Genomic DNA, 16,515 nt, shown 5'->3' on the forward strand with positions numbered 1-16,515 from the left:
TTTCTTTCTTCCTCTTAAATCTTATACAGTTACAATCCTCTTGGATTAGGGTCCTACCCTTATGACCTCATTTAACCTTAATTACCACCCTAGAGACTCTATTTCCAGAAATAGTCACATTAGAGGTTAGAGCTTCATATGAATTGGGGGGGGGGGCGGTTAGGGAGTGGGACGTGATTCAGTCCACAGCAGAGGGCCAGGTGGGACTGATGAGAATTCTGACTTGATCTTCTCATCTGCATTTTCCATACTGTTTATACAAGTGGAGGTGGGATTAAGAACTACCCCAGGCAGCTTGCCTTACCAGAGTTGTCTTTTCTTGACCTCCAGTTGAACTTTATGGTATAGTGTGGCTTGTCCCCTTTCTGAAGTTGTTGCTGGTATTTTGCAGACAGTTAATTCATTTGATTTACTATTTTTGTTTTGTTTTGTTGGGTATTATGGTAAGTTAGAGCTGCAGTTCACAGCAAGCATCAAAATAACATCCAAGTAGATTAAAGAGTTAAATGTAAGAAAGGATTCCATAAACATTTAAATGAAAACATTGATGACACATACTTCTTTATCTAATTGGAGGACTATTTAAACATAAAAACAAATACAAATTAAGACAATAAGGTTTCTTTTGCTTCTAAAATTGACAACTCTTTTCTTTGCTCAAAGCTGATGAAAATGTCGTAGTCAAGCAGTATGTGATGTTAGTGGGATTTTAAGTTGGTGTATCTTTCTGGAAATAATCTGACAGTATAAAAATATACATCAAGCCATACCCAAAGATATTGTTCTCATAATATCTAAGGACCCAGTATCTTCTGCTGAGTGCATTGGAGAAGCAGAATAGCACGGGTAAAAAGAGCCTGGATTTTAATACCTGCTCTACCTTTAATTTAGTCTGCAACTTTGGACTACTTCGTTAACTTCTGTCTCAGGTTTGTCATCTGTAACGTGGGGATAGAGTTTTTGTGCAGATTAAATGGCATATAGTTGATTAATAGGTGTTGTTTTACTGATGTTCATAAAAACACTATGATCTCAATTATTAAAAATGCAGAATACCAAGTGTAAAAGGAATTGTCCCTGGGTTGTGGAGGTGTTTTTGCCTTTATACTTTTTAGTATTTTCTGATTTTATAGGGAAAAAAATGGTTGTTTTAAACCTTTACAAAAAACAACCATGCCATTTGTGGAGAGTTTGTAAATTTTTGTTTGTAAATTTAAAAAATTAACTGTGACCTATTACTAAAGCTAAGTTCAAACTACCATTTAAAGGTATCTAATCTCTTTACCTTTAAAGATAAGCAAAGAAATTCTGTTAAGTTCATGTGATATTTAATTCTTGAATATCCTATCCCTTTTAAATCTGTAGTCATTTCTTGAGCTGCTGTTTAGCCCCCTTGCAAATTTAATCCAGGCTTTAAGAGCCTGAGCTATTTACATGTTAGCACCTTTTGAAACTTACAGTGTATAAAGGTCCTGCTCCTGAAAAATACCAGAGTTCAGTATTCTTTGCATGTACATTTACCCAGCTTTATTCTCAAGAGATTTTTAGCTGTTGATACTTGTACCCGCATAAAATCTTGAAAATAGTATTTGAGTATTTCAGATATTTTGTGCCTCAGAAATGTGTTGCTCTAGCAACATTATTTTTCCTAGTGTTAAGTAGTTTTTGATTCCTCATTTATATTTATAAAGCCTAGTACATTTCTTATATTTTCATTAGGTAGAAAAAATGTAAACATAGAAACTTCTGTTTAGAGCAAGTTTATGAATACTTTTCTAAAATTAGGGTCAATTTGAATGTATTCAGAAAGGCAATGGAGAGAATTTAAAAGCAGTCTTTTAAATACCTGGGTGTGATATGTTAAGTGGTAGATTAATATAAAGACTTTAATGCATATAGATAAAGTAATATGTTAATAACTTTGAACATGAGAAGTCCCTTCATTTTTGATCAGAAGAAATAATGATCATTTAAAAATAATGTATTCACTGAATTTTTAATGCATTACTGACTTTTTTAAAGTGTCAGAAAGCTTATCCTACATGATTTAAAGTTTGTAAAGAAATCACATTTTTACTTTTTATATTCAGTTATGAATATAATTTAGAAGCATATTTATTTCGATGTAATAATAGATAAATCAACTTGTATTTTTTTCTTGGTTGGTGTTCCCTGTGTGTGTGTGTGTGTGGTAAAATTTTACAGATTATAAGTTTACCTATGATAGTAACTCATTTATCATTGCTTCTTTAGATTCCTTAACTTCAGGCACATCTCAACTTTTTATTTATCCATCTTCCATTCCTTGCCAATAGTGTTGCACTTTTCTACAATTTTGGAAAATCTTGGAAATCAGATCCAGGGATTATTAAAGCTACAGAAGAACAAAAGAAAAAGGTAGCAAGATAGAATCTAACTAGTCGTATGTGTTTAATTGCCAAATTATCAGTATTTATACCAGATATTAGAGTACAAAGAAAGAAACTATCTTTTAGAACATAAAGAAGTTTCAAACCAAATTAAGATTCTGCATAGTTGTTGCTCACCCTTGGTACTCCTGAATGCCTATACTTACACTTTCATGACATTTTAAAATTTCATGTTTCTCTCCTGTATAAGAATTGTGATTGCTTTGCGGGATGAGTACAGCATTTTAAACATCTCTGAAAACCCTCAGCAGATAATATGAATTCAGTAAATGTTTATTAAATGACTGTGTAACTGGAAGGTCAGTAAACTGGTTGATAGTTCAAATACTATGTTTCAATAACATATATATATTTATGTGTGTGTTTAATAACAAATATATGTGTGTGTGTATATATATGTAAAATCCAGGGCATCCCTTATTAAAGCCCAGGTACTTTAGGAAACCAAATTTACAATCCGAAGGTGTCCTAGAAGTAGAGAATTAGATTAGACTGGAGGCAGTTAAACTATGTTAAGAGCTATTTTATCCAGTCTCTGAAAACAAAACAAATCCTGATGAATTACTGTCCACAATAAACTAAAACAGTGGCAAGTTCTTAGGGTCTAATCCCCCCTTTTCTAGCCCGCATAGAGATTGCTATCCTTATGTTTACAGTATTCTTCAGACATTACTGCTAATTGGTTTGCTAGGTTTTCTTAGTCATAATCCAGTTCTGAAGATTAAGTTCTTTACTGAACTTAAGTTTATTTTCATGTCTTAGTCATCAAAACCTATACAGACCAGTTCTTAGGGTAGGTAACTTAGTTTTATTCTCCGAGTATTCCCCTAAGTTTAGAGTTGCATTTTCATATACCCAAGAAATAAAATTTCTATATTCGTATTATAATATAATAGCAGAAGTAAATAAATAAAAGATTTTATTCTGAGCAGAAAACATTGGTTAATTAAAAATGAACATCATGTTTATTGATTCATATTGATGGCACTATAGTTGGTGAACATTGTTGAGTTTTGAATAAAATACATATATATTTTTTTAATTCACAGACAATAGTTGAACTTGCAGAGACAGGAAGTCTGGACCTCAGTATATTCTGCAGTACCTGTTTGGTAGTATTTTTTTCTTTATTCTTCCCTCTCTCCTCTTCACATAGCAATGGGATAGCATAGAAGGGGTGGGGAACAAGAACAGTTTCTTCTGCTGAGCACATTTCATGCCCTCCCCACTCCCTCCCCCCTTCCGTGGCGACATTCCTTTTAGACCATAGTGTAAGGAGAAAGATGGTAAAAAGATGTCTCCTCCCAATGTGCTTGTTCCCCCTGATGGTAGACCTTGACTGTACTTCTGATTCAAGGTACCATTCATTCGTATTCATCCTTAATCTGTTTTTCTTTTTTAATATAACTCAACAAAGAAAAAACTAAGTAATAAAATATTAAAAAATCAAAGGTTTATTATGCTTACCTAATATTGTTTTCCTAGGTATTTTAAGAAAAAATTTATTCTTATATTTAGAGGTCACATTGGGAAAATCTGTTAGCTAACTTAAGACAGCATGGCCTCTAAAATGGTTCGGTTTGAGTAGTTATCTCTTTGTCTTAGAGGATTTATGGAACTTTGAGCACTGTTTTATCATTGATATTAAAAGTTGTCATCTTCAGGACATAAAGATATAAATGAAATTAAATAGCATTTACTTATGGAATCAGGTATAGTAATACATTATTTGTGTTATTATTATAGATATCAAATTTCTACAGAATAATACTGTTTTGTGTTTTAATTATTTTCTGCTAATTTTTATAATTCTTGAAAAAATATATAGGTTGCCACAGTGTTAAACCGTGTTTTCCTACATGGAAATGGAAATAATCCCTAAATCATCCATGAAACTAAATGTCCTTTTATACTTTTAAGTTACACACTATCACTGAACTAATGTCTTAACATGTAAATAACAACAAGAGAATTGACTTAGTTTGGGATCCTGGAATAAGTCTTTGAAATGGAGCTCTAACTCTACAGATTCTTTAAGTTGTTCCACCTAACATTCCATTCCTTAACCAAACAGATACAATTTTGAATACTCAAAATGTATAGTGCTTTACTTTTGGTAGCAACTTTAAGGTGCTGACTAGATTCTTTTGAATTTTCAAGCATTCTTTAAAAAGGTTTTTGTTTCTGTGCTTTACAATGGTTAATTTACAGGACTGGCACCTTAATGTTCAGAACATTTTTATATTCTGCTGTTCTCTGGACATATTACTCCATTCCACAAAGCCAAGTATGCATTGCTCATATGTTTGCCATGTGGCAAACAAATTCTTTATAGAGTCACTCAGTATGGTTTCATTGTTAAATAAATATCTGATGGCAAGAACAAGACTTTCTATCCTTCTAGCATAAATGTTTTATTATATTATTGTAAGCCGTGTACTTCTGGATAGATAATTCGGTGTTGTAAAGAAAAGAGCATATCCAATTATAAAATAATTCAGATTGGCAGAGGTATTTGTCATTATATGGGTATCCTTTCCTTTGATAAAAAGACAGGTCCCTAAGAAGCCACATGTAAATCAGAATTTCCTAAAAATGAATTACTCTGTAAGTGAACCGAGGAGCCTATCATGTTCAGGAGCCTTGTGTCAGTCTTTGTTTAGAATTCACTGACAAGTATTGCCCAAAGGGCAAGTATAGCTGAGGGTTGGAAGTGGGGATAAAATTTAATACATCCTTCTTCTTTCTCCTACATAGATGTAGTTTCATATCTGTGGTAAAGAATAAGTGACCCTTTATAAAGAGCCCACAGATCATTTTAGTACGTGTAAGGGCTGCATAGTCAACCTGTGCTTTTTCTTAGTGCCTCAGAATGATATATAACCTTATGCAAACTGGTGGAGAAATGGCAATGCTTTTCTGAAACACCAATGAAGGATGTTACAAATTTTGTTTCTGGCATGGGTTAATAACTAGCTCTTGTCCTGTATCCAGCATTAGGACTAGCAGCCCTTCAAAGATCAATAATGAGTTCTTTATTCACTTGGCTGATTCAGAGTGATATAGAGTGAAACATTTCACAACACCTAGAACAGTAAGGCATCATAAACATGAATTCTTTATTGCCTGTCAGGAGCTGAATAATGAATATATTTTATGTTTTGAAGTAATAGGGACTACCTAAATTTGCTAAGCATGGTGTACTTTCTTAGATGGGTCATGAAGTTCAGCAGAGATGTTGTACCTTAATCTGAGATTTCAGGAGCCACTGAAAGAGAAAGGTGTGTGTACACTTACTGGTTTTTGTTGGATTTGTTAACTTTGGGAAGACATTTTATTAATGATTTTGAATTTTAAAAGCTGCTTTTGTTCACTTCTAATTTGGCCTTCCTTCTACTAAGGAACAGTTTCATTTCGTTAAACAAGAACCAGTATCATGACCATTAATCGCAATAACTTTTCATTTAGAAGCCTGGAGAGTGATGTTTTTATTATTCAGAAACTTGAGGGATGTAAATGAAACATAGTCCCATTCATCATAACAGCAAATTGGTCTTTGAGTCTTAATTATTTTTGTAAAATGATGGTTCTACCCCACTCTTAGGCATTTATATTCCACAGTAGCCTTATCCTTTTTATCTTTTTTGTTGCAGTTAAAATCTCATTTAACAAAACAGTAGTGGTTTTTGTTTTATTTTATGCCTCTGGAAATACAGTTTTGTTTTCTTCATAATTGTATTTTGAGAAAATCAGTGTTCAGCTTTCCTTTCTTTGGTGTAGTGCCTTTCATAATCTTTTAAAATGCTTATTAACAGATACGGAAACCAGTGAGGTCCAAACATTGTGGTGTGTGCAACCGCTGCATAGCAAAATTTGATCATCATTGCCCATGGGTGGGTAACTGTGTAGGTAAGTTTTATTAATAATTTCTAAGTGCATTGTTCATTTAAGTTATTCTAGATAACTAATGAAGTACAGTATTAAAGTAGATGGTAGAAACTTCATTCCTACACTCTACTATAGCCCTGCTCCCCTGTGCCCCCCAGTTAATCTTCTGGTTGACAAACAGCAACTCAGTTGTGGGAAAAAGTTATAAAATCAGTGTCTAGAAAAGATTGATATTTCTCTATCAATTCTTTCTGGTGCCTATTCTTTCCTATTTTCTTTATTGGATAATAATGGAATCGATAAGGATGCAGAGACAGTATTGCTTTTTAGTTAAAGTGGAAAAAGTTAAGGCAGTAAAAATATTTGGAAGGATGTTGTGTACAGAAGCAGAGAGGAACGACAGATAAAAACTCTATATACCTCAGTGTTCAAGAGTGGTGTGGTCTGAGGAGGTGAACTAAGTGGTCTGAGAGATGGCCCTGGGTTTTTATGAGGTGACAACAGGGAAACATTGCAGAGATTGCATGACCGTTGGGGAGAAGCCTTTAAAAAGTTGGATTATAAAATTTATAAAAGTAAAGATAAAATAGGTTATTTTAAACCTCACAAAGCAAACAGTAGGTTAAAACTCAAAAGTTGTGATTCATTTGGTTCATTGGGACTTAACTTAAGAATCAATGTCATGCAGTCATCACATCTTTGTAATTATAAACATTCTTATTTTAAGACTTCTTTTTAAAAAGATTTCTTTATTTGAGAGAGAGAGAGAGAGCACAAGTGGGGGCGGGGAGAGGGAGAAGCAGGGAACCCGATGTGGGACTCAATTCCAGGACCCTGAGATCATGATCTGAGCCGAAGGCAGACGCTTAACTGACTGAGCCACCCAGGCGCCCTTATTTTAAGACTTTTATTAAAACATTTATTTTCCTGAAGAACATTTTGTAAAATAAATAATGTATATCATTATTGTCCAAATTGTATCCTTCATGGCATTCCTTTACTCCCATCCCCAAAAGGCGCATTTCCAGTTGTTTTTTCTTAGCTGAAAAAATTGCTTCTGTGTTGTTCTTTAGGTGCAGGCAACCATAGATACTTTATGGGCTACCTATTCTTCTTGCTTTTTATGATCTGCTGGATGATTTATGGTTGTATTTCTTGTGAGTACAGTTAGCTTTTTACTTTCTTAAAACAAATGTTTGTGTACTTTAGCTTACCATATTAACAAAATATGATAATGACAAAACTAAAAATTATGATTTGGGGCACCTTATTGCAATGAAGCATAAAGAAAAGAACAGATGTAGAACTATAAATGTGTTCAACATACAGTATAAGCAACAGAATTATCAGTTAGCTATGTTTTAATATGTGTGTCCTTTGATGGTTTAATAGGCTTTGAAATGCTTCTGGGTAAAATACACCAACATTTTTCACATCACATGCTTGCTTTACTCTAGTAGCTTACTATGTGACTATGCTAGTTGCTCTTTAGTATCAAACAGCTGGGAATATGCAGTTAACTTCGCACAGAACTTGAAATATTTCAAAAAGTAAGGTGTAATTATTGCCTATTAGAGAATATTAAAAGGTGTTAGAAGATCCGTTTTTAGGAATAAGTTGTCATTCACTTGATCATATGGGTATAAGGGCAATGATGGGTTTTTATTGCATTGAGAACATGATTCTCATGAAGAGTTTAAATGAAGGTATTAGTTACTATGCTTCAGGGCTTGGTGGTACTTAGCATAAATATGTATTAAATCCTGGCTTAAAAATAAGTTGTGGAAGGATGATTTCCTAGTCCTCCTGTTTTCAGACATATTAAAAATAATGTCTGTTATTGCCCTGATGAAAAAGGCTACTTTCTCAAATACAGATTAAGAGAGAGAAAGATTTGGTCAAAGATCTTGACTTAGTTTCTGGCCCAACAAACGTGAGGGAGAACATGGGCCTGCTAACAGCCGAAGTTCCCCGCTAACAGCCGAAGTTCCCGCTAACAGCCGTAGTTCCCGCTAACAGCCGTAGTTCCCACTAACAGCCGAAGTTCTCGCTAACAACTGCAGTTCCCGCTAACAACTGTAGTTCCCACTAACAACAGTTTTTTATGGCAGCAGCTCTAAAAGAAGAGATTTTTGTTTTGGAAAAAGCCCTCCCTCACCAAGGTGATCTTGTTGTGTTATATGTACCCACCACCCCAAAAATTTTCACTTATATACATATATTATCTTATATTGTATACAGGTAATGTTAACTATTGTATGTATGCAAGACCAATCCAGATAAAAACTGTGTATTGTTAAAGTACAGTAGTATTTTTTTTAAGATTGGCTGGTGCTTTTTCCATTTCTGTCTTTGCTGTGTTTTTTCACTAATTATGTACTAATTTTTCACTAATTATGGGGTTATTTAAGAGTATAAAAAAATTTGCATTCAAAGTCATTGGCTAAATGTAGACTTTTGGATCATGGCTTCTAAGTGGTGCCTGCTGCAGATGCCTTTGTGAAGTGGTTGGATGATTACTGAGTAAATGTGAACCTTCTGTTCTCATTTTAGACTGGGGACTCCACTGTGAGACCACTTACACCAAGGATGGATTTTGGACATATATTACTCAAATTGCTACATGTTCACCTTGGATGTTTTGGATGTTTCTGAACAGTGTTTTTCATTTCATGTGGGTGGCTGTGTTACTCATGTGTCAGATGTACCAGGTATGTGCAAGTACAGGATTGGTTCTTCAGTGCGCTAACTGAAACCTCTTAACACTTCATTCCTTGTGGAAAGATAATAATGCATTCTCTTTCTAACCACTTCTGCTTTTCAAGGATTAAAATTTTCAATTTACTTTACTTACTCTTCCTTTATTCTTTCTTTATGTTTCCTTTACTCTTCCTTTCTTTTTTTCATTTCTACCTCCCACTTCCCTTCCTCCTCTCATTTTGATACGAACTTTGTTCTTACATTATGAATTTTCTTTTTTTATTTTAAAATTTTATTTGACAGAGAGAGAGCACAAGCAGGGGGGAGAGGGAGAAGGAGAAGCGGGCTCCCCGCCCCATGTGGGGCTCAATCCCAGGATCCTGAGCTCATGACCTGAGCCGAAGGCAGACATTTAACTGACTGAGCCACCCAGGCACCCCTGAATTTTCAGTACTACTTTTGACAGAACTTATTTCTGTTGTTTCTGATTCAGATATATCCAGTTGGATATAGGTGTGAGCTTAGATCGATGATGCCATTAGTTTTGTGTTTATTAGTAATGTTTTATTACCTACAAATATCAGTATTTATTCAGGAACCTTTTTTTAATTAAGGATTTTTTTAAAAGCTCAATTTTTAAGGGGCTGATGGAGAGGTGGTCTGTGTACATAATGTCCATCTCTCCCCATGCACAATGCCAGATAACCTGTTTTTTAAACATTTGTCCTGTTTAACTGGCTACTTTTCACAAGAGTTCAAAGTGATATCATGTAAACTAGCTTGATGATCTCCTAATGGAGAAGCAAAAACAAACTTCATCATTTTTTTCTCCATCCTGGTCCTCTTGAGAATTAACTTATTTCACATTAATACTTATTTTACATCAGAGAGAGTTAATGGTTTGCTTTCTCTTACCTTTTAGATATCATGTTTAGGTATTACTACAAATGAAAGAATGAATGCCAGAAGATACAAGCACTTTAAAGTCACAACAACATCTATTGAAAGCCCATTCAAGTACGTACATGTTTATAAATTTAGTATTTTATTTTGGCATATAACTTAGCAAATATCTAGTGAATACATCAAAGAGAAATGCCATCTTTACGTATGTCAATAGGATATGAAACGGAATATTTCTTTTGCTTAGCAATATGTAAAATAGCTTATAAATCCTACTGAATTCTAAGATTCCTGCCAGACATAGCATTGGTTAGTTTACTGTAACTTTAAAATTCATCACATTAACTATATATAAATTTATGACATTCTTTTTTCTTAGTTGCACAATCCAAACTCTATTGACCTACTAACATTTAGTATAAACATGTATTATTATACATTAACAATACAGCTTTAATATTGCCATAAGTTTCTACAAATTTTTGTTGATAAATGAATGTATCCACAGAATTAAAATATGATTTTAAAAATACAGTCAATTGAAATTCATATTTAGGGAAATTTTCTAGACTCTAGGGCAGCTACTTTTCAGTTCGAATTATTTTATTTGCCCTCTGCATGACACACAAATTTCCAAACATGGATTTATTTTTCCTTTTTTAAATTGAGGTATAATTGACATACAACATTATATTAATTTCAGATGTACAGCATAATGATTCGGTATTTGTGTATATTGCAAAATGACCCACACGATAAATCTGATTAACATTTGTCACCAACCATAGTCAAAGAATTTTTTTTTCTTGTGATGAGAACTTTTAAGATGTGTCTTGGCAGTATTCAAGTATGCAACAGAGTAGTATTAATAATACAGTGCTGTTCATTATATCCCCATGACTTATTAATTTTATAGGTTTGTACTTTTTGACTCCCTTCACCCATTTCACCCACACCCGACCCTCAGCCTCTGGCAACCACCAATCTATTCTCTGTGTCTATGAGTTTGGTTTTGTTTCTTTGTTAAGATTCCATATATAAGTTAGATTATATGGTTTTTGTCTTTATCTTTCTAATTTATTTCACTTAGCATAATGCCCTCAAAGTCGATCCCTGTTGTAACACATGGCAAGATTTCTTTTTTTATGGCTGAATAGTAGTCTCTCTCTGTGTGTTCGTGTGTGTGTATGTGTGTACACATACACATACATACCACATTTTCTTTACCCATTGATCCATTGATGGACGCTTAGGTTGTTTCCGTGTCTTGGCTGTTGTAAATAATGCTGAAGTGAACGTGCAGTGCATGTATCTTTTCGAGTTAGAGTGCGTTTTTCTGTTTGTTCCTTTTTTTATTTTTTGAGTGTTTTTTTTTTTTTTTGGATAAATACCTAGAATTGGAATTGCTGGATGATATTGTAGTACCATCTTTAATTTTTTTGAGGACTTCTTACTGTTTTCCTAGTGGCTGCACCAGTTTACTCTCCCACCAATAGTGCACAAGGGTTCCCTTTTCTCCACATCCTCACCAACACCTGTTATTTTTTGTCTCTTTGATAATAGCCATTCTAACAGGTATGAGGTGCTATCTCATTTTGAGTTTGATTTGCATTTCCTTGAAGATTAGTGATATTGAGCATCTTTTCATGTATCTGTTGGCCATCTGTATATCTTTGGAAAAATGTCTATTCAAATCTTCTGCCCATTGTCTAATTGAGTTTTTTTGAGTTGTATGAGTTCTTTATATATTTTGGATATTAATCCCTTAGTGGATATATGATCTGCACAAATTCTTTCCCATTCAGTAGGCTGCCTTTTCATTTTGTTGATGGCTTCTGTACAGAAGCTTTCTATTTTGATATAGTCTGACTTGTTTATTTTGCATTTGTTGCCTTTGCTTTTGGTGTCATATTAAAAATTTCACCGCCAGGACCCCTGTCAAGGAGCTTACCACAGGTTTTCTTCTAACAGCTCTATGGTTTTGAATCTTGCATTCAAGTCTTGAATCCATTTTGAATTAATTTTTGTGTGTGGTGTAGAATAGTGGTCCAGTTTCATTTTTTTGCACTTGGCTGCCCAGTTTTCCCAACACCTTTTATTGAAGAGATTGTCCTATTCATTCATATTTTAAATATATATATTTAATCTTACATTTTGTTTGATGCTGAGTAGTAGCTTCCTAATGAAATAATGAAATATTTAAAACTTTTGAGTTTTACTCAAGCTACTTGCCTACTACCTTCAAGCTTTTGTAATGCTATTAATTATTTGCATGCTTCTGGAAAGAATACAAACTTTTAAATAAAAGCAAAAATAAAGGAGTCAGTTGGGTAATTTTGAGAATTCTCCCATAGGCACAATTATTATATAAAATGTAAAACTGTGACTGCTTTTCCAGAGATGTTCTTGAAGTCCTAAAATTCCCTGAACTTATCCTTGACATACCTTTTCTTAAATTGTTACTTTTAGATACATTGCCAGCTTCATGCTATTTATAATTATTTTGTTTTACTTTCTCAATTTTGGATATAGTTTGTCTCCTTGCCAAAGAGCCACCCATCAAGGAAAGGTTTTATCAAAAATTACATATGACACAGGAATGAAAGAAATGCAGATTTGAATAACTTTAAAATATCATTGTGTAACCCATTAAATTAGCAAAAGAGAGAAGAAAAATTAGTGTTGGCAGAGCTGTGAAGAAACACGAATGCATATATATTTTATAGAGTTATAAACAGGTTCTTTCTGGCAAGTAAGCTGAGTTTTTAAGTTTAGAAAAAAATACATTTAACACCAAAATTATATTAAATTCATATATTAAATTATTGTACTAATAGACTTTTTCTTTTTCTTTTTGTTGGGGGGTGTTTTAGCCATGGATGTGTAAGGAATATTATAGACTTCTTTGAATTTCGATGCTGTGGACTCTTTCGTCCTGTTATCGTGGACTGGACCAGGCAGTATACAATAGAATATGACCAAATATCAGGATCTGGGTACCAGCTCGTGTAGCAACATCTTTATCCTATGAAGCATATTGCTGAGTGGTGCCTGAAAATTGTGTCTGTCCGTGTCTCTCTCACACTCGAATCCACATTTTTTGAACAATAGCATGCTATATGTAGGGCTAACAGTGAATTTTACAGTCTTTTTTCCAACACTTTTATTAACAAAAGTAAACATGGACAGAGCACACTGCCACTTCTGGGAAGAATAAAGATCATAAAAGGAATTTTAATGGTTCTTAATGTGGGAATTCACAACATACTCAACTTTTTGGTTTTGTTCTCATAACACTTTTCATGAATAAAGAGTGAACTTATTCTGGTGACAGACATGGTATACTGATCAGAAATGTTCGATTCTAGCTAACACTAAATTTATGGTATACAGCTAAATTTTATGATGCAATCTACTATGACTATTGCATTTAATTCCAAGAGAGTTGTCTTAAATTGATTCAGGCTAGTATTATGTACATTTTAGAATGTACATGTAAATACTGTGATAAAAATCATGTGGTTTTATTAGGGTTCTACTGTAATATGTCTTCAAGGGCACAAGAAAATAATGTTCACAAAAATACGTGCTAACAATATTTTATTGCCATCAGCTGTTGCAATATATCAGCTGATATATTTCTAGTTCAGTGAAATAATTTGTAGTAACCTTGCTCTGAGGTTTTATGGTCTGATAATAAAGCACTTGCATGAGTATAGTAGTAAGTCATGTTATTTTGTTCAAACTTAAAAGCCCTACTAAGTGCATGATACACCTCATAGAATGTATACTAGCACATACTATCCAGTAAAGCTTAAATTAGAATTTAATTTGATGTGCAAACAGTCCAATTTTTAAGAGTTGAGGTAATTTCAAGGCAGAACAATAAGTTAATGCAAAATTCTCAGCAATAGAGATAAATGGATATACTTCTAGAATTCTGAGCTGCAAAATAAATTGTAGACAAAATAATGGAGTTTAGCTAAAGATGGAGCATGATCTCTGTACATATAGCACATGTGAATAAAAGAAAAGCTAATGGTATATTCTGGTTTTTAAAAAGTGACCCATCAGAAAGAATTTAATCCTCAAGATTATTTCAATTTTCCCAGTATTGAATGTTTTAAAATTTGTTAATGCTGTCTGAAACAATTTCAGAAAGATTTTCTTATTGTTAAATGTGATGCACTGATCAGTTTTTGTTGCAGCATTTCCATACTCTCACGGTGAACTGTTAGTCACTGCTTCCATAAATATTGTTTACAGAGTGAGACTTGGTTTAGTCCTCTTAAGTGCTGTAGCAAACTGTGGTTCGAGCAACCTGTGGCAAACCTGTGAGAGAGAATGGGCTTGGGGGAGGGTGGGAGAAGGGTGATCAGACTGCTGACAGATCCTAGACCAGTGTAAAGATTGTGTATCTGTATATAAATAATTTATCAAATAGTTTTCTCTTTGTGTCTCTATGTGTTAGTGTATTTAAAGCTGCTCATTTCATTTTATCCAACCAAAAAGAAAAGGGAGATAACTAATGAGCTTCTAGTGATGTTCAATATTGCTGTTAATAGGCATTATACCCTGCAAGTTCACTGCATGTCTGATGCTTGGTAAAATTCGTATTCTCTGTAAAATGCAGATTAAAGGTATTAAAGCAATCTAGTGGTATACCCGCCCCTTGCCTTAGTAAGAGGAGCAGTGAAAATGTATATAGTTGATGTTCAGTATTTCCAAGTACCATTTTTATATAGTAGTTTCTTTGACCATAAGTCACACATCAAAAAGATTACCTTTAGTGTATTTGAGTGTTTTAATATTAGAAAATTGGCATATGTACTTTATTTTTGAAAAGGGAAGAGAGGGTGTGGGGTGGCAATAGCATTGTGCCATTTTGTCATAGAATGTAAAAAATTGGGTAACTTTACAAATGTCTCTGCTAGTTTTGACTACTAATTGGGGGAAATTTTAGATAATTTTTAAATTCAAAGTTATTTATAAAAGGCTAGAATTTCTTTTAATTTTTTTGTATTTTGAGCCACTTCACATGAAGACTCAGTTGCAATTTTTATTGAATACATTTTTATTAACAGTCGAATACAATGGTGGTATTCTCAGAGTTTGGATAAGAGTGTTGTTACCATGTTCTTTCTTTGTGGTACAATATTCTTTTCGGTGCAAAAGAGATGTCTTTCAGTTAAACGGAAAAAATCCTCTAGATCTACAAGTACATGGAACATGTTAGCAATGTTAATGCTTTAGTACTAACCATCTCACAGCACCGGTGAAATCCGTAACTTAGAGATGGTCAGATGGTCAGGAGCCAACTATGCAGCAGCCTACTGTACCGTCTGTTTACTTATTTTGTAAGTCTTGTGTGTGGAACCAGCTTAACCCGGTTCTAAAGTTGGTATGAAGGTGACCCTTCTGGGAATAGTTCATATCAGCTTCATTGGATACTTTTAGCAAATAGGAACTTACTTCTCAGCCCTGAACATGAATTACTTCTTTGGAGGTTTTTTTTTTTTCCTTCATGTTTTTTGTCGTTCCCAGGAGTTTGTTTGAAATACTAATAGGCATAAAACAGCATCATTCTACTTAAGCTATGGGTATTTTTATTTTATATTTTCTTTATTTATAACTGTGCCAAGTATTATTTTGCTACTTACCATGTTACTCTATGGAAAGAAAAACCTGTAAAGTGTTTAATAAATTAGCTCTCCTTACATAAATTAAATCTGTCAAAATTTTGTAAAATATTAATCAGAATAAATATTGACTCTTAAGTGTGTGCTTGTTTGTTATTTCGCTCCGTTCACTTCAAGAAATTGATGAAACACTGGCAGTGGTACCTGTGATATGAAAAGATTATTCTGTGTATTTTTATCTGGGTCAACTAGGATTCACATGGCAGGACTAGAAATTAGCAAAAGTAAAAGGTGGTAGCATTCTTTCAAAATATCCAATTCTATGTGTATGTCATTAATACTTTTTAAATAAAAGCAATAAATTTGTCTTTGAGAATTTTGGATTCCAGGGCGCCTGGGTGGCTCAGATGGTTAAGCGTCTGCCTTTGGCTCAGGTCATGATCCCAGGGTCCTGGGATCGAGTCCCACATCGGGCTCCCTGCTCAGCGGGGATCCTGCTTCTCCCTCTGCCTCTCTCTTTCTGTCTCTTATGAATAAATAAATAAAAATCTTAAAAAAAAAAAGAATTTTGGATTCTATAGAGTAATTAGAATGCTCAGGGATTGTAGAACTCTCCAAGTTTTAAATATAAGTATTGTCTAAAGACACTGTGGTGAAATTTTGGAAAAGGAAACCTATCGAACATTGATCTCAGTTACTTGAAAAGCTGTGCATGACAACTTCTTTATTGGGGAATTTAAAAAGCAAAATTTGTGAAGGGACTCTTTCCTGCCTGTTCAGAGGATTGTTTATGGTTTAACTGAGAACCCAGTGGTATTAAATATTTTCAGATTGGACTGATACTCATTTCATAATTATTTCATGATACTTAAAGTGATGCGTACAGAGCTGTGTAGAACTCAAGTAACAATATTTTGAACAAGTGTAAAAATGAAGCAGATTCTACAGCAATCCAT

The 16,515-nt window shown here is 33.7% G+C and overlaps 1 protein-coding gene across 2 annotated transcripts in view; it reads left to right on the top strand.

The window, feature by feature from the left end:
* ZDHHC17 (zDHHC palmitoyltransferase 17) overlaps positions 1 to 15,697 on the top strand; it is a 92,050-nt gene extending 76,353 nt beyond the window's left edge. The window contains exons 11-17 of one of the 2 annotated variants that reach the window (XM_006737762.3): positions 2,273 to 2,397; positions 3,479 to 3,541; positions 6,245 to 6,338; positions 7,391 to 7,474; positions 8,871 to 9,028; positions 9,940 to 10,034; positions 12,794 to 15,697. In XM_006737762.3, the coding sequence (XP_006737825.1) occupies positions 2,273 to 2,397; positions 3,479 to 3,541; positions 6,245 to 6,338; positions 7,391 to 7,474; positions 8,871 to 9,028; positions 9,940 to 10,034; positions 12,794 to 12,932 (758 nt within the window). In that variant the 3' untranslated portion in view covers positions 12,933 to 15,697. The remainder of the gene's footprint in view (positions 1 to 2,272; positions 2,398 to 3,478; positions 3,542 to 6,244; positions 6,339 to 7,390; positions 7,475 to 8,870; positions 9,029 to 9,939; positions 10,035 to 12,793) is intronic. The other variant, XM_031032935.2, reaches the window with a different exon arrangement.
* Positions 15,698 to 16,515: the final 818 nt, after the last annotated feature.

Source organism: Leptonychotes weddellii, chromosome 5 (assembly GCF_054177405.1).
Source record: "Leptonychotes weddellii isolate Sample4059 chromosome 5, ASM5417740v2, whole genome shotgun sequence".
Classification (NCBI taxonomy): domain Eukaryota; kingdom Metazoa; phylum Chordata; class Mammalia; order Carnivora; family Phocidae; genus Leptonychotes; species Leptonychotes weddellii.